Genomic DNA, 19,889 nt, shown 5'->3' on the forward strand with positions numbered 1-19,889 from the left:
TCATTTAGTTGAGCATCCAGCTCTTGATTTGGGCTCAGGTCATGATCTTAGGATCATGGGATCAAGCCCTGCAACCGGTTCCATCTAAGTGTAGAGCCTGCTTAAGATTCTCCCTCTCCCTCTCGGTCTTTCTCTCTCTCCCTCCCTCTGCCCCTCTCCCCTGTTCATGTGCATGCTCGCTCGCTCTCGCTCTCTCTCTCTTTCTCTAATAAAAAAAGAAAGAAAGAGCCCTCAATGAGGCTAGGCCACATGCTACCACTCAGCCTTACTGAAGTTTTTCATTAGGGAAAATCAGGCATTAGCCTGAACAATAATAAAAGACTATCTTGTTTCCCACTTGTTTTTTGTTTTTTCGGGGTTTTTTTTTTTTCTCATTAAGCATAGCTCCTTTGGGAAACTCACAATGAAGAAAGAATTAAGGATTCAGGCATTCCTGTAATTTCTAGTCAAAAACATCTAATTGTACCTAAACTTCTTTTTTCTTAAAGCTCACTCAATGAATAAAAACAAAAATAAATGAATGACATAAAAGAGTTAGGAATAAAAAGGAGAAGTAAAGAACAAAAGTGAAAGAAGATGAAGAAAACAAGCATACGTTTCTGTAAGGTTAACTTTGGCTCCAGAATTGTGGCAGGCTTTTCATCAAAGAACTAGAGCCCTACTATGCCCAGTTCTGGAGAATCTAATGAGCCCTCAAGGCGGCAGGGACCAGCCCACGTTCCCTACATCTGAGAAAGTATGGTCCTGCTCCTCCCCCTCTCTCTGTACCCAAGAGCAGCAGCAGGGTCCGGATCTGGATTTTTTCTCCTGCTCGAGTTGCCACTCGCAGGTGTAGCAACCAGTAATTAAGGCGATATAGCATCGTCGGTTGCAGGTGCATATGATCCATGGCTTATGCTTTTCCAGACTTCTTTTCTGCTGGCTCCCAGGCTCAATCCTGTTGGCCTTCTTAAGCATGGTTCACCCTTCCTCTGCAATGATAAAATAAAACAACAACAACAACAACAAAAAAATTAGGATCTTCAAATGTTTCCCACCTCACTGTTCTATAGAAAATTCCATAAAAATAGATTTTAAAAGTTTACATTCTAGGATAACGTATTGGATTTGGTGCAGATGAGTAGAGCCTCACCCTACCTTTCCCACTAACTTGTTGAAATACTTACTGCGGTCATGTACCATTTGAAGTTCAGTTTTCTCATCTCTAAAATGGGATCATATTCTCTGTCCTAGACAATGATAAATGCTGAAAGCATCAACTTAGACAATATACACAAATGAGTTTTTTCAACTGTAATATGCTTTTGAAGTAACTTGAGAACTTAAGAGGCATGGGTGAGGTATGTGAAAAATAGAATCGACCACTAAGTGACTCAGATATACAGCTGCCTGCCCTTTCCCTTCTCCTACTCTCCCCTATGGGATTAGTTAGGGATAGCCTCTGTTTAAATGATGGAATATTCAAAACAGGAATAGCTGAAATAAGACAAGTTTAATTTTTCTTTTGCCAACAAAAATGCTTCAAATATTATGTGGTATGTGGCTTCACAATATCATTAGGAACCCATTCATCTTTCATCTTGCTGTTACACTACAGCACAGGGCTTCCTTCTCAGGGTCCAAAATGGTTGCTCAAGGTACATCTATCATTCTAAATTCCAACTAGGAGAAAGGAAGAAGAACAAAGAAGGATGCTCTCCCTTATTTTAAGGGCACTTACAGATGCTGAACATGACGTTTCACTCACAAGAGGTTTTCTTACTGGAAGGAAGGGAGGGAGGGAGGAAAGAAGAAAGATAGGTAGATACTGAGGGATGTCTAGTTATCCCTGCTGCATTTTCTCACCCTACTGTGATAGGAGACTTTCAGAGAATGTGTGGAATTAGGGGAAAAATAAAAGTACTTAAAAATTGAAAAACCAAGTCTTAAAGGGCCCGATCCCAAGAGACTATTGTCTCCTGATCCGAGAGACTGTTGTCTCTGTCCCTGAAACCTTTGTGTGGTGCTCCACTGTGTTTTTCTGTGAAAGGCAGTGTTGTACTTAAGAGTGTTACAGTTCAGAGTGCATAGTCTGAACGTACACCTCTGGCAAAAATGGGACTAACAAGGACTGGAGTAATCCTTCCACCTTAAGTACCAAAAAAACTGGGGTAAATATGAAAGAACAGTTTTCTCACAATTGACAACAGGCAGTGAATGACAGCAATCCTTGAGAGAGAAGAAACAAGTGAGTATTTTAAATGCCCCATTTATAAACTAACTCACTTCCAGGATGAAGGGCTGGGAGTAAGAATGTTAGGTGGATCCTGGCAGTAGCCCTGAACTGAGTGGACAGAACTAGGAGTTTCAGGAAGTTAAAGATCCCCCCTCTGTGTTTCTCCGAGTCTCTAATTGAATACTAATCAGTACATGCTGGTGAAGAAATTGCCCAAAGCAAGAGACAGAAACACACAAAGGGTGGGTGGTGGTTACACAATCTTTAGAACTCACAAAAGCCTGTGAATAGTTGGTGTTTCCACCAGAGCAGAAAAACCTTATAATACATGAGGCACTAGGAAACATACCTGGAAGGGTACTGCGTCAATAGTGGGGAAAAAATTAGGCCTTATTTTATTAAAGGCTACTATGCCTGGCCAAACAAAGCTTAGAGGTGAGCTTCAAAAGAATCAAAATGTTTCCAAGTAATCTGGCTATGTTCTGAAACAAAGATCAGAATTAAAAAAACAAAATACAAGAAGCACTGTATTGTAGTCAACAAAACAAAATTCTTAATGCCTAGCATTCAATCAAAGTTTACCAGGAATATAAAAAAGTAAGAGAATGTACCCATATGGAGTCAATCAATAACTCAGAAGTGTCTCAGATGATAGAATTAGTAGGGAAGGACACCAAACATTTTTACAACTGCATTTAATATGTTCAAGACAGTAGAGGAAAACAAGCATGTAAGATATTTTTTAAAGATGTAAAATGAATTTCTAGAGATGAAAGATCTAATATCTGAGATGAAAAATATACTGCCAAGGATTAATAGCAGATTAAACACTACCAGAGAAAAGATTAGAGAACTTGAGAATTTCTTTTAAATGAAGATGTCAACTGTGAGCTGCAGTCTTATATAAATAAATAAATAAATAAATAAATAAATAAATAAATACAGTAAGTAAATACAAAATATATGCAGTCTTATATAAATGTGCCTGGAGTCCCTGAAAGAAGGGAGAGAGAAATCAAGGAATAAACTCGGTATTTGAAGAATTAATGGCTGAAAATTTCCAAATTTGATGAAAACTATAAACCTATAGACCCAAGAACAATAAACCCCAAGGAAAAGGCACATACAGTAAACTATAAGACACATCATAATCAAGATGTTTAAAAACACTACTAAAGAGAAAACCTCTCAACCAGCCAGAGACAAAAAAGATATTACATGTAGAGGAACAAAGGTAAGAATGACTTCGACATTTTTTTCAACAAAAATAATTTCTTGTTGAAAACAATATAACCCAGAAGTCAGTGGAGCAACACCTTTAAAGAACTGAGAACAAACCGAGGGCGGATGGGGGTGGGGGAGAGGAGAAGGGAGTGATGGGCATGGAGGAGGGCACTTGTTGGGATGAGCACTGGGTGTTTTATGAAAACCAACTTGACAATAAACAATATAAAAAATTTTTTTAAATAAAATCTAGATTGTCTGAAAGAAAAAAAAAAGGACTGAACAAAACATGCTTAGCTAGAATTCAACACTCAGCATAAACACACTTAAAAAATGAAAGTGAGGGGCGCCTGGGTGGCTTAGTCGGTTAAGCGTCCGACTTTCGCTTAGGTCATGATCTCGCGGTTCGTGGGTTCGAGCCCCGCGTCGGGCTCTGTGCTGACTGCCAGCTCAGAGCCTGGAGCCTGTTTCAGAGTCTGTGACTCCCTCTCTCTCTGACCCTCCCCTGCTCACGCTGTCTCTCTCTCTCTCCTAGAAATAAATAAAACATTAAAAAAAAAAAAAATGAAAGTGAAATAAAGACCTTTCCAGATATTCAAAACTGGAACTAGGAGAATTAATCACCAACTGACTTATACTATAAGAAATGTTAAAGCCATATAGTAGAGAGGAAAAGGGAGGTACGAGGTGGAAATGCATATTTACATAAAGAAATGAGGTGCACTGGAAATACTAAATATATGGGTGATATAAAATAATATTTTTCTTATTTATAAAATTACTTCAGAAGATAACTGACTGAAGCAAAAAGTTACAATGAATATTGCAGCTTATAACAACTGAAAAAGTAAAATGTATGACAACAATGGTTTAAAGGCCAGAAGAAAGGAAAGTGTAGTGTTATTCAATTCTCATACTATATGTGAAGTGGTATACTATTACTTGAAAGTAGACTCTGATAAGTTAAATATGTATTCCATAATCAAAGTTGTATTCCAAAATCACAAAGTAACCTCTGGGAAAAGGTGTATGTATATAATAAGTTAACAAAGAAGATGAAATGGAATCATAAATATTAATCAAAAAGCAAGCAAGAAAAACGTGAAAAAGGAACACAGAACAGGAGAAAAAGTAGAAAACAAGCAGTAAATGCCAAATTTAAACTTAAATATGCCAGTAATTCCTATAAAGGTAAACAGACTAAATGCTCCAATTAAAAAAAAAAAACATTAAAAATTGTCTAACCAGGGGCACCTGAGTGGCTCAGTCAGTTGGGCATCCCACTTGATTTCGGCTCAGGTTGTGATCTCACAGTCATGGGATCAAGCCCTATATTGGGTTCTGTGCGGAGCATAGAGCCTGCTTGGGATTCTCTCTCTCTCTCTCTCTCTCTCTCTCTCTCTGCCCCAATTCACACATGCACATTCTCTCTCTCTCTCAAAATAAATAAGAATTAAAAAAGATGGTCTAACTGGATTAAAATAACAAAGCCCAATCATATGTTCCTTACAAGAGTCTGGTTTATTGATACAGAAGATAAAAGAATGGAAAAATATAAACCTTGCATATATATATATGATATATATACAAATATATATCAGTTGTCCCATTACCAGGATAGTACCATGTACCAACCAAAACCAAAACCTCAGTCGCATGTAACAATAAGCATTTACTGCTCACACATCTAAACTGATCAGCTATGTGTTCTGCTGATCTAGAATGGCCTCACCTAGTATGATTGGGGGGTAACTTGGCTCTGCTCCATGTGCTACTCAACCAGATTGGCCTCAGTATATTCTCATGGTGGTGGAAACTGTCCAAGAGAGTAAGTCCTAACATGCAAGCCCATTTCAAGCTTCTGCTTCAAAGGATGTCCTCAAATCAAAGGCAGAAATAGAGTGGGTCAACTCATAGCATGGAGGGCACTGTAAAGTTACAAGGCAAAGAGTATGAACACAAAAGGTGTAACTAAAGGAAGGGGAATAAGTGGAACCAAATGACACAATCTACCTCACTAGTTACCAGCAGATCAAAAGACCTTGAGGCAAAAAGCATTACTAGAGACAAAAAAGGACATTTCATAATGATGAAAAATGACTTGAAAAATAATTTTCAACTTATAGGCACCCAATCACATGGCCTCTAAAAGAGAAATAGAGAAATCCACAATCATGGTGGGAAAGTTAGCATACTTCTCTAATTAAATGATATAATAAGCAGACAAAAAGTTTATAGGATATAGAAGATTTTAACAACTTGATTAACAAATTAATCTAACATTTATAGAACACTATACTCAATGACTACAGAATGTACATTCTTTTCAATGGGAAATGTAACATTTATCAAAAGTCATAAAAACCACACAACTGGTTTTTAATAAACTTCTAAGAACTGAAATCTTAGTATATTTTCTGACAATAGTGCAATTCAGCCAGAAATCAATAAGAAAAGCAATCTGAGTATATTTTCTGACCATAGTGCAATTCAGCCATAAATCAAAAGAAAAGATAAATTCAAAAATCTATATTTGGGAATTAAACACTATATTTATAAAAACCCATGGGACAAGGGAAAATAATCACAATGTAAATGAGAAAAAAAGTCTGAACTGGTAGATGATGAAACTGTGATGAAACTACATGAGTTTGGAGTTAAGATGACAGAAAAGTACGGAGACTAAGCTTGTCTCATCCCTTTGATGGTTATCAAATCGTTGTGAACAACAAAGAAATCAATCAGAAGTCTGAATGAACAAAAACTATAAGACTACGTATAGAAAAGGGACCACTCTTTGGAAGATAGGAGGTGCAGAGAGTTTACCAGGGGAGACATTGATCTGGGTCCAGCTGCAGAGAGGAAGCCAGCTTAGGGAGGCTACCGCAAAGTAGTATAAGCAATGGAGCCCAAAATCCGAACTTTTAGCAGTCCTCTACCATGGAGAAAGTGTCTGGCTTAAAGGCGCACAAGCAGTGAAGCAGGGTAGAATCCCAGGAGTGACAGCATGGTCTGAGGATCAATTGGGTTACAAGAAAGACAGGCCACGTCAATGTGCTGTGCTGTTTCCAGGCATAAGAGAGGGGACTCATTCCGGCTGAGGGCTACAAGCTGGGGTGCCAGCTTTCTGTTTTGTTTTGACATAAACTCTGAACAGCTGAGCTGTCACTCCACTACTTTTTTCCCATAGCAAGCAAAAGTGTGATGAGACCTTCCCCCAGAGGAACAGAGGAAAATCTGAACTTTTGGAACTCAGTCACACACCAGAGATAAAAATAAAAGCTTGGACACAGGCTGGGTGAATGCAGAATCTGATAGAAACTGGGGATATAGGAGGGGTGATTAATTGCTCTTCTGTGAGGCTTCCCTGGAGTGGGGATGTGAACTTTCATCTCCAGGGCTACAGAGCCGGCTGGACCATATTCATTCCACCCTTCAGAGCTGAAAGACTTCAGGGAGCAAAACAGTACCACCTAGTGGAGGCCGGAGCCACTAACACCAAATCCCCAGTTGGATTTCCACTGAAACAAGTCAGCTTGAGAGCATAAGCACAGAAGGCTCCTCCCCAAAAAAACCAGCACAAACAACCCCCTTGCACCTAGTCTGCAAATCATAGTGCTGCAAAGCTTCAGCTCCAGGGGAAATAGGATCTAACTTCCATTTTACTTTTATTCTTTTTTTTTCATTTATTTTCTTATTTTTTTCAATTCCCTTTTTTACTATTATTTATATATATATTATTTATATATATACATATTCCTTTATTTTTTATTTTATTGAGTTTTTAAATTTTGATTTGATTTTTGGAGATTTTTAATAGCAGACCAAAACACACCCTGGATCTAATCTTTTTGTGTTTTTGTTGTTGTTTGTTTTTTTCTTTGTTCTTTTGCTTGTTGGTTGGTTTTTCTATTCTTTCTTTGCTCTTCTCTTTTCTGTACAAAAATGACAAGACACAGAAAGTCACCCTAAAAGAAAGAACAGGCAATAGAACTGATGGACAGGGACTTAATCAACTATATAAGATGTCTGAACTAGAATTTAAAACCATGATTATAAGAATACTAACTGGGGTTGAAAAAAAACAGAAAACACCAGAGAATCCCTTTCTACAGAGATAAAAGAACTAAAATCTAGTCAGGCTGAGGTTAAAAATACTATAACCTAGATATAATCACAAATGGATGCCATGACAGCATGGATGGATGAAGCAGAGCAGAATCAGTGACATAGATGATAAAAATTATGGAAAATGAAGCTGACAAGAAAAGAGAAACAAAGGCAAAGGATCACAATATAAAATATAGAGAACTCAGTGACCTATTAAAATGGAATAACATTCATATCACAGAAATACTGGAAGGTAAAGAGAGAGAAAACAGAGCAGGTTTATCTGAGTGAATTATAGCTGAATACTTCCCTAATCTGGGGAAGGATGCAGACATCAAAATCCAAGAGTCAAAGAGAAGTCACATTACATTGAACAAAAGCCGACCAACACTACGGCATATCATAGTCAAATTTACAAAATACACAGACAAGGAAAGAATCCTGAAAGCAGAAAGAGAAAAACGTTCTTAACCTACAAGGGAAGACAGACCAGGTTCACTGCAGATCTGTCCACAGAAACTTGGCAGGCCAGAAAAGAGCAGCAGGATACATTCAATGTGCTGAATGGGAAATAAATGCAGCCAGGAATTCTTTATCCAGTAAGCCTGTCATTCAGAATAGGAGAGATAAGAGTTTCCCAAACAAAAACTAAATGGGTTCATGACCACTAAACCAGCCTGCAAAAAAATTTAAGGGGGGAAAAAAACCCCAAAATACCAAAAGCAATAAAGATTAGAAAGGACCAGAGAAAATCACCAGAAACACCGATCCTAGAGGCAACACAATGGTACTAAACTCACATCTTTCAATAATCACCCTGAATGTAAATGAACTAAATGCTCCAATCAAAAGACATAGGGTATCAAGATGGATTTAAAAAAAAAAAAAAAGACCCATCTATATGCTGCCTATGGAGACTCATTTTAGACCTAAAGACACATGCAGATTGAAATTGAGGGGATGGAGAGCCATTTACCTTGCTCATGGATGTAAAAAAACAAAAAACAAAAAAAACCCTACTGGAGTGGCCATACCTATATCAGACAAACTAGACTTTAAAACAAAAACAGTAACAAGAGATGAAGAAAGACATTATATCATAATTAAGGGGTCTATTCATCAAGAAGATATAACAATTTTAAATATTTATGCCCAACTTGGAAGCCCCCAAATATATACATCAGTTATGAACAAACATAAAGAAACTCATTGATAACTGATAATAATACAATAATAGTAAGGGACTTTAACACCCTACTTCCAGCAATGGACAGACCACCAAAGCAGGATATCAACAAGGAAACAATGGCTTTTTTTTTTTAATATTTTTATTTATTTCTAGGAGAGAGAGAGAGAGAGAGACAGCGTGAGCAGGGGAGGGTCAGAGAGAGAGGGAGACACAGACTCTGAAATAGGCTCCATGCTCTGAGCTGGCAGTCAGCACAGAGCCCGACGCGGGGCTAGAACCCACGAACCACGAGATCATGACCTAAGCGAAAGCCAGACGCCTGACCGACTAAGCCACCCAGGCGCCCCAACAATGGCTTTGAAGACACACTGTACCAGATGGACTTAACAAGGTATATTCAGAACATTTCATCCTAAAGCAGGAAAACACACATTCTTTTTGAGTGCATATGGAACATTCTCCAAAATCAGTCATATATTGGGTCACAAATCAGCCCTCAGTAAGTACAAAAATACTGAGATCAGACCATGCACATTTTCAGGCCATGACACTATGAAACTTGAAGTCAACCAAAAGAGAAAATTCGGAAAGCCCTCAAAAACATGAAGGTTAAAGAACATCCTACTAAAGAATGAATGGGTTAACCAGGAAATTAAAGAAAAAAATTTAAAAATACATGGAATCAACTGAAAATGAAAACATGACAGTCAAAGCCCTTTGGGATGCACCAAAGGCAGTCCTAAAGGCATGCTTTTTTTTTTTTTTTTTTTTTAAAGCATATTCCAATTCAGGCCTACTTCAAGAAGCTAGAAAGGTCCCAAACATACAACCTAACTTTACACCTAAGGGAGCTAGAAAAAGAACAGCAAATGAAGCCTAAATCCAAAAGAAGAAGGGAAGTAATAAAGATTAGTACAGAAATAAGCGATATAGAAACAAATGAACAAACAAACAAAAACAGAACAGATCAATGAAACTAAGAGCTGGTTTTCTTGAAAGAATAAAAAAGTGATACATCCCTAGCCAGACATCAAAAAGAAGAGAATGGACCCAAATAGATAAAATCATGAATGAAAGACGAGACATCGTAACCAACACCAGAGAAATACAAACAATTAAAAGAGAATATTAAGAAAAATTATATGCCAACAAACTGGGCAACTGGAAGAAATGGACAAATTCCTAAAAAACTTACAAATTAACAAAACTGAAGCAGGAAGAAATAGAAAATTTAACAGACCTATAACCAGCAAAGAAATTAAACAGTAATCAAGTCTCTCAACAAACAAAAGTCCGGGGCCAGATGGCTTCCCAGGCAAATTTTACCAGACATTTAAAGAAGGGTTATATACCTCTTCTTCTCCAACTGTTCCAAACAATAGAAATGGAAGGGAAACTTCCAGACTCATTCTACAATGCCAGAATTACCTTGATTCTAAAACCAAAGACGCCACTAAAAAGGAGAATAACAGGCCAATATCTCTGATGAAGACAAATGTAAAAAAACAATAACAAAGTAGGGATAGAAGGAACACACTCAACATCATAAAGGCCATATATAAAGACCCACAGCTAATATTATACTCAGTGGGGAAAAACTGAGAGCCATTCCCTTACAGTCAGGAACAAAACAAGAATGTCCACTCTCACCATTAATATTTGACATAGTAAGAGAAGTCTTAGCCTTAGCAGTTAGACAACAAAAAGAAATAAATGGCATCCAAATCAGCAAGGAAGAAGTCAGACTTTCACTATTTGGAGACAACATAATACTCGGTGTAGAAAACTGGAAAGACTCCACCAAAATATTGCTGGAACTAAAACATGAATTCAGCAAAATCTCAGGATATAAAATTATCATGCAGAAATCTGTTGCATTTCTATACACCAACAATGAAGCAACAGAAAAAGAAATCGAGGAATCAATCTTATTTACAACTGCACCAAAAACAGTAAGATACCTAGAAATAAAACTAACCAAAGAGGTAAAGATCTGTACTCTGAAAAATATAAGACTTATGAAAGATATTGAAGAGGACACAAAGAAATGGAAAAGTAGTCCATGTTCATGGATTGGAAGAACAATCATTGTTAAAATGTCTATACTACCCAAAGCAATCTACACATTTAATGCAATCCCTATCAAAATTTTTCAGAGAGCTAGAACAAACAATCCTAAAATTTATATGGAACCACAAAAAGACCCTGAATACCCAAAGCAATCCTGAAAAAGAAAAGCAAAACTAGAGGAATCACGATTCCGGATTTCAAGCTATATTACAAAGCTGAGGTCATCAAGACAGCACGGTACTAGCACAAAAACAGACACATGGATCAGTGGAACAAAATAGAAAACCCAGGAATGGACCCATAACTCTATGGTCAACTCATCTTCAACAAAGCCGGGAAGACTATCCAATGGAAAAAAGATAGTCTCTTCAACAAATGGCATTGGGATAACTGGACAGTGACGTGCACAGGAAAGAAACTGGACCACTTGTTACACCATACACACAAAAAAATTCAAAATGGATGAAGGACCTAAATGTGAGACAGGAAACCATCAAAATCCTAGAAGAGGGCACAGGCAGCAACCTCTCTGACCTCAGCCAGAGCAACTTCTTAGTAAGACATGTTGCTGAAGGCAAGAGAAACAAAAGCAAACAGAACTATTGGGACTTCATCAAGATAAAAAGAATAAAAAAAAGTGATAAATCCTTAGCCAGATATCAAAAAGAAAAGAGAAAGGACCCAAATAGATAAAAATCATGAATGAAAGACAAGAGATCACAACCAACACCAGAGAAATACAAACTATAAGAGAATATTATGAAAAATTGTATGCCAACAAATTATATGCCAAAAAAGCTTCTACACAATGAAGGCAACAAAACAAAACTAAAAGACAGCCTGTGGAATGGGAGAAGATATTTACAAATGACATACCTGATAATGGGTTAGTATCCAAAACATATAAAGAACTTATCAAACTCAACACCCAAAAAATAATCCAGTTAAGAAATAGGCAGAAGACATGAATAGACATGGTTCCAAAGAAGACATCCAGGTTGCTGACAGACACGTGAAAAGATGCTTAACATCACTTATCATCAGGGAAATACAGATCAAAACCACAATGAGATACCACCTCACTGTCATAATGGCTAAAATTAACACCACAAGAAACAACTTGTGATGCAGAAAAAGGGAACCCTTTTGCACCATTGGTGGGAATGCAAACTGGGGTAGCCACTCTGGAGAATGGTATGGAGGTTTCTCAAAAAACTAAAACTACCCTACAGTCTGGCAACTGCCATATTAGGTATTTTCCCAAAGGATACAAAAATACAATTCCAAGGGGTACACGCACTCCAACGTTTATAGCAGCATTATCAACATGAGCTAAACCATGAAGAGAGTTCAAATGTCCCCTGACTGATGAATGGATAGAGAAGGTGTGGTGTGTGTGTGTGTGTGTGTGTGTGTGTGTGTGTGTTAGCCATCAAAAAGAATGAAAGCCTGCAATTTGTAATGATGTGGATGGAGCCAGAATGTAATATGCTAAGCACAAATAAGTCAATCAGAGAAAGACAAATACCACGCATCTTTCACGCATCTGAAGAATTTAAGAAACAAAACAGATGAACGTATGGGGGGGGGGTAGGAGAAGAGAGGGAAACAAACCACAAGTGACTCTTAACGACAGAGAACAAACTGAAGATTGATGGTGGGGAGGTGGATGGGAGATGGGCCAGCGGTGATGGGTACTAAGGAGGGCACTTGTGATGAGCACTGAGTGTTGTATGTAACTGATGAATCACTGAATTCTACTCCTAAACCCAATATCGCACTGTATGTTAACTAAATTTTAAATTAAAAAAATCAAGCAAGCAAGAGACCCTAGGGAGAAAAGCCAAGAGTTAACCAAAGAACATTCCCCATTTTTTGGAATTGAGTGACTTGGCAATATTTTTCCAGCATAATTTTAGAATTACTATGGACCAGGGGCGCCTGGGTAGCTCAGTCAGTTAAGCGTCCAACTTCGGCTCAGGTCATGATCTCATAGTTCGTGGGTTCGAGCCCCACATCGGAGCCCCGCAGCGGGCTCTGTGCTGACAGCTAGCTCAGAGCCTGGAGTCTGCTTTGCATTCTTGTCTCCCTCTCTCTCTCTGACCCTCCCCTGCTCACACTGTCTCTCTCTCTCTCAGAAATAAACATTAAAAAAAAAAAAAGAAAGAATTACTATGGACCAGTGACTGCTTAGGGCCTCCCATTTCCCCCTTTTGGAATCATATCAGAACTTTACTAGTTTCTGAAACCCTGGAAAGAACATGATGCAGGCACAGGATAAGGCTTCTGGCAGTGCTGGGTTTGAAGTTACCATTATTTTACTTTTGAGAGATATGTGTAACTGAAGCCATTAAGTGGTCTGTAATAGACTAGTGACAAAAATGGGCCCATTTACACCTTCCTTTGTCCATATCCTTCACAATGTGACTCTGAAGTCCTCTCATTAAAAAAAAAAAAAAGTCTATTTTCCTACTTTTTAAATTTAAGTTGATGTTGTGAATTGATGTGTCCGAGAGAATGTGGCAAATGATGTGCCAGTTGTGAACCTAGGCCTCAAGAGACCCTGTATGCTTATGCTCCCTCTCTTGGAAACCCGCCGTTCCTGTTTAAAGTTTTTTAACGTTTTTTAAAATTATTGAGATACAGAGAGAGACAGAGCATGAGCATGGGAGGGGCAGACACAGGATCCGAAGTGGGCTCCAGGCTCCGAGCTGTCAGCACAGAGCCCTACGCAGGGCTCACAAACAGCGAGATCATGACCTGAGCCAAAGTCAGTGGCTCTGAGACACCCAGGCGACCCCCGCTGTTCCTATTTGACCTCCTAACTAGCCTGATGGAGTACAAGACTTACCACAAGGAGGAGAGCCCAGCTGTAAAAGTTAAGGCTCGCCCTAGACCACCTTACAGGCAACCAACCTAAAGCGTATGCAAGAATTTAGTCAAGTTTAGTGCAAGTTAGCAAGAGCTACCTGCACAACCTTGTCCTCACGGGAGGCATTAAGTATTCATAAACAATAATAAATGCTATTGTTTTAAGCCACTGAGTTTGGGGATGGCTTGTTATGCAATGATAGCTAACATGTAATAATCCTCTACAAATCTCACTGCAAACTAAATAACAACCAAATCTTCAATAATTCTAGAATTAATTTCAACAGTCTTCTCTTTAAGTAGGGCCAGAACTCAAATGATCATTTTGGGTCCTTTCAACTTAAGACTTTGTTCTTTCTGCCAATGCACAAAGAAGAGGAGGAGATTTGGCAAAGTCAGGAGAAAATCCACTATTTACGACAGAAGGGTATCTGATTTTTACTTAAAAATCCATGCATAAACTCATAATGGCTCAATTTAAAAAGGATATAACCCAGAAAAAGAGTGAGCAGTTCCTCGTAAGTTCTCAAATAGGTACATATATCTCTAACCATGGAATTTGAGCAAACAGCCTCCCGTGTTTAAAAAAAAAGATTTTTTTAATATAAGGCGACAGATAATCTATAGTCTTCTAAAATTTGCTATATATCTATGTGTTCAATATAATAATAAAATTTTACTATAATGAAGCTAAAAAAAGAAGAAAAGTGAATTTGGTGTGACCAGTTGCAAACATTAGTATGTCAAAGAAAGATCTTGTGAACAAAAGCTCTGTGCCAGAGAAGGTGGTAAACTGCTGAAATACTGAATAAAAGGCAGCATTTTAACCAGAATCATTACCACAACCATTTCCCAATAACCAACAAATCCTGAGTTCAATAATACTTAGGGAAAGTTCAGTAAACATCGTTTCCCTTCCTAACATCTCTGATTTCTAAACCCATACAGCCAACAGCCTGCTGAAATCTCCCCTTAATTTCTCACAGACCCCCCCCCCCCAAATTCCTTCTCCCAAACGCCACGCCTGCTTTGCCCTCCCAAACCTAATCCTTCTGGTCCATCAGGATCCTCTCGGCAAAGGGCGCCACCGTTCACCCGTTGCTTGAGTCAAACACCAGGGTGTGCTTGCCGGGTTTGAGAAGCTGGGACAAGACTGAGGCTCCCTCCAAATCCAACTCAGAAACTGGCCACAAGACAAGAAACGCTTTCACATGCTGAACGCGGGCGGCGTCCGGCCAGGATCGCCGAGGGAAACAGAGGAGCGGGGCACCTCCTTCACACCTGTCGGGGGAGGGGGGCTTACGGACACGCCGACGCCAAGCCAGCCCTGGACTGGGCCAGCACTGGGCCTGCCCAGCTTGATGCTCCTGTCGCCCACCGACCGGGACAGGGGCAGGTGGAAGCCCTTCGGCCTCTGCTTCCTCCCCTGGGCACCGGGGTCATGGCAGCTCCAGGTTCACCAGACAGAAGGAGCTGAGTAGGTAGCAGCGCCTCAGAGGTGGCTGCCAACTTGATTATTAGTGTAGTTTCCTACTCCTGGAGATGCGTGAGAGGGGGAGCCCCAAGCTGGACGCGTTACTTACAGCGACTTCAAAGCCCCCAAGGCCAACGCGAATTCCCCACTGGAGAAGACCAGCGTCTCTCAAGATGGACGCCTGGTGGAAGGAGGCGGTGGAGGCTGGCCGCGTAGGTGGGCGTGGCCGGGGGCGTGGCCTTTGTGCCTTATCAGCTCCGGAGGCTTCAGTTTAAGGCACACCTGGAACCTTAGCTCTGAGCAGTGCGTTTAAAATGTGTATTTAAGGTATCTTTCATCTTGCTTCTTTTAGAAATAACTTCGGGGCACCTGGGCGCCTTTGCAGGTTAAGCGTGGACACTGACAGCACAGGAGCCTGCTTGAGATTCTCTCTCTCCCTCTCTCTCTCTGCCCCTTGCCTGCTTGCACTCTCTCTCTCTCTCAAAATAAACAAACCCAAAAAAAACCCCAACAACAACAACAAAGAACTTCAGCATAATTTTAGTTTTTGTTAATTATTTAGCTCAGGGATTAACTATTTTTTGTAGCCCAATTATTTAAAGGTTATTTTTTTTATTATTTTTTTCTTGTCTTTTTTTTTCTTAACCTACTTCAAACAATGGGCCTGTTTCAGTTTTGTTTCATCTTTGATTCCTCCAGCTATTTCTCTAGCTCTGACCTCATTTCTAAGCTCTAAACCCATCATATCCAATTGTCCGCTGGTCATCTTTATCTGAATGTCCTGTTGGAAATTCAAACTCAATAATCCCTATGCAGAATTATTTTTCCCTTCAAATCTGCTCCACCGCCTGTGGCTCCAGATTGCTAAATGGCAAGAACTGAAAGGAACCTTCCATTCTTGATTCCTCCCTTTGCTTTGCAGCCCCCCCTCCCTCCCACACACCTCCCATGTGTTACTCCTAGTCATTCCCTGTATTTCAATGCCCACTAGGCCCCTAGTCATCTCAGTAAATACCAACTGCTTAGTAGTTGCTGTGGTCACTACTTCCAGTTTACCTTTCCCCAAATTTGCCTTTCAAAGAGCAGCTAGTGATCTCTTAAACATATAAATCTGGCCATGTTTAAAATTCATTCCTCGGGACACCTGGGTGGCTGTCAATTAAGCATCAGACTTTTCGGCTCAGGTAATGATCTCATGGCTTGTGAGTTCTAGCCCTGCGTGGAGCTCTGTGCTGACGGCTCAGAGCCTGGAGCCTGCTTCCGACTCTCTGTCCTCTCTCTCTCTGCCCCTCCCCCGCTCATACTCTATCTCTTTCTCAAGAATAAATAAACATTAAAAAATTTAAAAAAAATTCATTCCTAAGGTTAAAATTCAAGCCCCTTAAATTGGATCCTGCCTTTCTGTCCAGCTTCTTTCTCCCCCTTCTCTCCTCCAACCTGACTCATTGAAACTCCAGCAAAACCAAACCTCTGTACTAACTACTCCTCAACACTATTATGTATCTTTATTCACGTTGTTCCTACTGCCAGGCTCACTCACTTCCCAACCCTTGACTTTTACCAGGCTAACTCCTTTTGTTAGTGTAAGACTCAGCTCAGGAAGCCTTCTTTGATCATCACCACCCATTCCTTACCACCAGGCCCCGTTCAGTACTTCTCTTCCTGTCCCATATGTCCCTCCAAATTAACTTAGTAGTACTATGTTAGCAGCATTGATTAGAATTACCTATTTTGTTTTCCTGAGCTTGTAATTTCTGCTTCCTCCCTGTTAAGTTCATCTACTTAAAGGTGAGACTTATTCCCAGTGCTTACTGCAATGCTTGAGACAACTGGTTAAATAAACAGTCAGAAGCTGTAGAGTGTTAATCCGAATAAGACAGGCTGCACTTTTTTCTGACCTAGCTGGGTTCCCTGGAGTATACCTCCCAAAAACCAATCAGGAGGACTTGACTAGAAGGAAGAATGGTCGCTTGGATCAGGGCGGTAATAGTGTCGAATAAAAAAAGTAGCTTGATCTTGGAATGTTTACCCTCTTCCTCCTAACTTCTATACGGGGACCCTAGATTAACCCTTGACAGGGCAGTACTAAACTGGTTGGCACCCGCTGAGATTAGGTAACAATCAAGGGATTAAGCGATGTTTTTGATATAAAGATTTTCTGAAACTCCATCTTTTCTTTTTGAATGCTTATCTATTTATTTTGAGGGAGGAGGGGCAGAAAGAGGGAGAGAGAGAATCCCAAGCAGGCTCCGTGCTGTCAGCACAGGGTCCAACAGGTGCTTGATCTCAAGAACTGCAAGACCATGACCTGAGCTGAAATCAAGAGTTGATAGCTTAACCAACTGAGCCACCCAGACGCCCCTGAAACTCCACATTCTGACTTCTTCTTTAGAGACCCTTTTCTCATATCAATAGGGAATGAAAAAAGCACTGGAAATTGGTCCCATGTTTGAGCAAATACAGGCCTAATCCTAGTACTCCTGGTTTTAAAGCAGAAGTGAGACCAGCAAAACTAAAGTGTGGAAAACAGAATGTTAAAAAGGGTACTAGGAGCACCTGGGTGGCTCAGTCAGGTGAGTGTCCGGCTCTTAATTTTGGCTCAGGTCATGATCTCACGGTTTGTGGGATTGAGCCCCAGGTCAGGCTCTGTGCTGACAGTGTGGGCCTGCTTGGGATTCTCTCTCTCCCTCTCTCCTCTCTTCCCTTCCCCCACTCATGCAAATACACACACATACACTCTTTGTCTCCCAAAATAAATCAACATTTTTTAAAAGGGTACCAAAGAACTTATCAAATAAATTATAACATTTTATTTCAAAGAATAGAAATATTCAATGAATCTCTGTGCGAGGCTTCAAATTTACCTGTTAAAAACAATAATGAAGGTAAACGGAGGGACATACTGTGGCACTAAGAGACTGCAGATCCCCATCGATATCTGGGGGAGATTTTTTTCCCAGCTTTGTTGTCCCAACAGAACTGATTCAAGTTTATAAACTCATTATTCATCTAATTCAATTGTCCTTTTGCAATGAATACTGTTCAAATTCTGGTGGGCCCTGTCTGATCTGAGACAAAAAGTATGATGAACCCAATAAAAATTGTGTTGGAAAAACTCAATTTTGTTTTTGTTTAAAGATTTTCAAGACTGCAAACTGAAGGTTTGCTAGTCATTTCTTTGAAACTCTACCCTCCTTCTGTAGTGTAGTGAGTCTTTGTCCAATAGTTTCCAGAAGGAGCAAGCTGACCTGAGATACGTTTTTTCTAGGGATTGTTGTCACACTATCAGCTTGCAGAGAATTCTGCTAAAAACAACATAAGTGAGTTTGGAGCTTGCTGTAGTCTATAAAGCCAATTTGAAATATTTTGCAAGCCTACACACACACACACACACACACACACGTATTTAAAGCATCTAGGATGGGGTGCCTGGGTGGCCCAGTCATTAAGCATCTGGCTTTGGCTCAGGTCCATGTTCACAGGTGAGCTTGAGCCTCACTTCAAGTAAGCTTGAGCCCTGCTTCAGGTAAACAGAGCCTTGCCTCTCTCTCTTTCTCTCTCCCTCTCTCTCCCTCTCTCTCCCTCTCTCTCCCTCTCTCTCCCTCCCTCTCTCTCTCTCTCTCTCTCCCCCTCGCTCACTTGTGCCCTCTCTCTCTCTCTCTCTCAAAATTAAAATATAAAATAAGATAAAATAAAATATCTAGAATGGCACATCGCCACCTAGGTTTCTCAGCAAAATAGAAGCTAGTAATATCATAAAAACACAGCCAATTCCTAACTTTCCCCACAGCCTCAAGTCTAGGCAATAGCTCTTCCAGCTTCTTGGTAATTTTCTTATTTGCAAGAGCAATTTTATCACTCGCCACTTGGACTGAAGAATGAGTAAATAATCAAAGGTTATTTTAAGTAGTCATTATATAAATCTGAAAAATGGTAAAATTGACACAAAGAAAAGGATAAACTTGAGATCTATGGCTACATATCACCAGAGCAGTTGAGTACCAGCCTCCGAATTCTCCCTCTTGGCAGCATGCTGGGGTTTGGGGCCAGACTCTAGCCAACCGTAGAGCAGTGGATCAAGCCCAAAGCTGGGACGTTATCTTTGCAAAATGCATATGGTGGCCCTGTTTTAACAAGTGTCCTTTTAATTAAAAGGAATGAATCTCCTCTTTAGTGAAAGGTCCTTGAAATAACTAGTTTTTGCTTTTAATACACCTATAATGAAGAAATATTGAACTACAAATCTTAAAGGGATACTAAATACTAATATTAGGGCTTAATCCTTTAGCAATTTGGCAGGGAAAAAAGGGGGGAGCTAGGCTTTTAAACAGACTATTCTGTAGCAGCTTCAAATGGAGACAAGTTTTTCTTTTATTTTTTTTAAATTTTTTTTAATGTTTTATTTATTTCTAGGAGAGAGAGAGAGAGAGAAAGAGAGACAGCGTGAGCAGGGGAGGGTCAGAGAGAGAGGGAGTCACAGACTCTGAAACAGGCTCCAGGCTCTGAGCTGGCAGTCAGCACAGAGCCCGACGCGGGGCCCGAACCCACAAACCGCGAGATCATGACCTACGCAAAAGTCGGACGCTTAACCGACTAAGCCACCCAGGCACCCCACAAGTTTTTCTTTTAAATCAACATTTGATTGACCTTTTGATTCCACAGTCAGAAAGCAGTTACTGGCTAAGATGCTTAAGTACAACCTAGACTCCTAGTTATTGATTCTTTTATAAAACCTC

At 39.8% G+C, this 19,889-nt stretch overlaps 1 protein-coding gene across 6 annotated transcripts in view; it reads right to left on the bottom strand.

The window, feature by feature from the left end:
• Nucleotides 1–15,315, bottom strand: part of GDPD4 (glycerophosphodiester phosphodiesterase domain containing 4) — a 155,173-nt gene extending 139,858 nt beyond the window's left edge. For 5 of the 6 annotated variants that reach the window (XM_039228674.1, XM_039228676.1, XM_039228673.1 and 2 more), the window contains exons 1-3: nt 15,263–15,315; nt 1,167–1,229; nt 769–971 (exon numbers count right to left, since the gene is read on the bottom strand). In XM_039228674.1, the coding sequence (XP_039084605.1) occupies nt 769–957 (189 nt within the window). In that variant the 5' untranslated portion in view covers nt 958–971; nt 1,167–1,229; nt 15,263–15,315. The remainder of the gene's footprint in view (nt 1–768; nt 972–1,166; nt 1,230–15,262) is intronic. The other variant, XM_039228672.1, reaches the window with a different exon arrangement.
• Nucleotides 15,316–19,889: the final 4,574 nt, after the last annotated feature.

This window comes from Hyaena hyaena, unplaced genomic scaffold (genome assembly GCF_003009895.1).
Source record: "Hyaena hyaena isolate Hyena2069 unplaced genomic scaffold, ASM300989v1 scaffold_34, whole genome shotgun sequence".
NCBI lineage: Eukaryota > Metazoa > Chordata > Mammalia > Carnivora > Hyaenidae > Hyaena > Hyaena hyaena.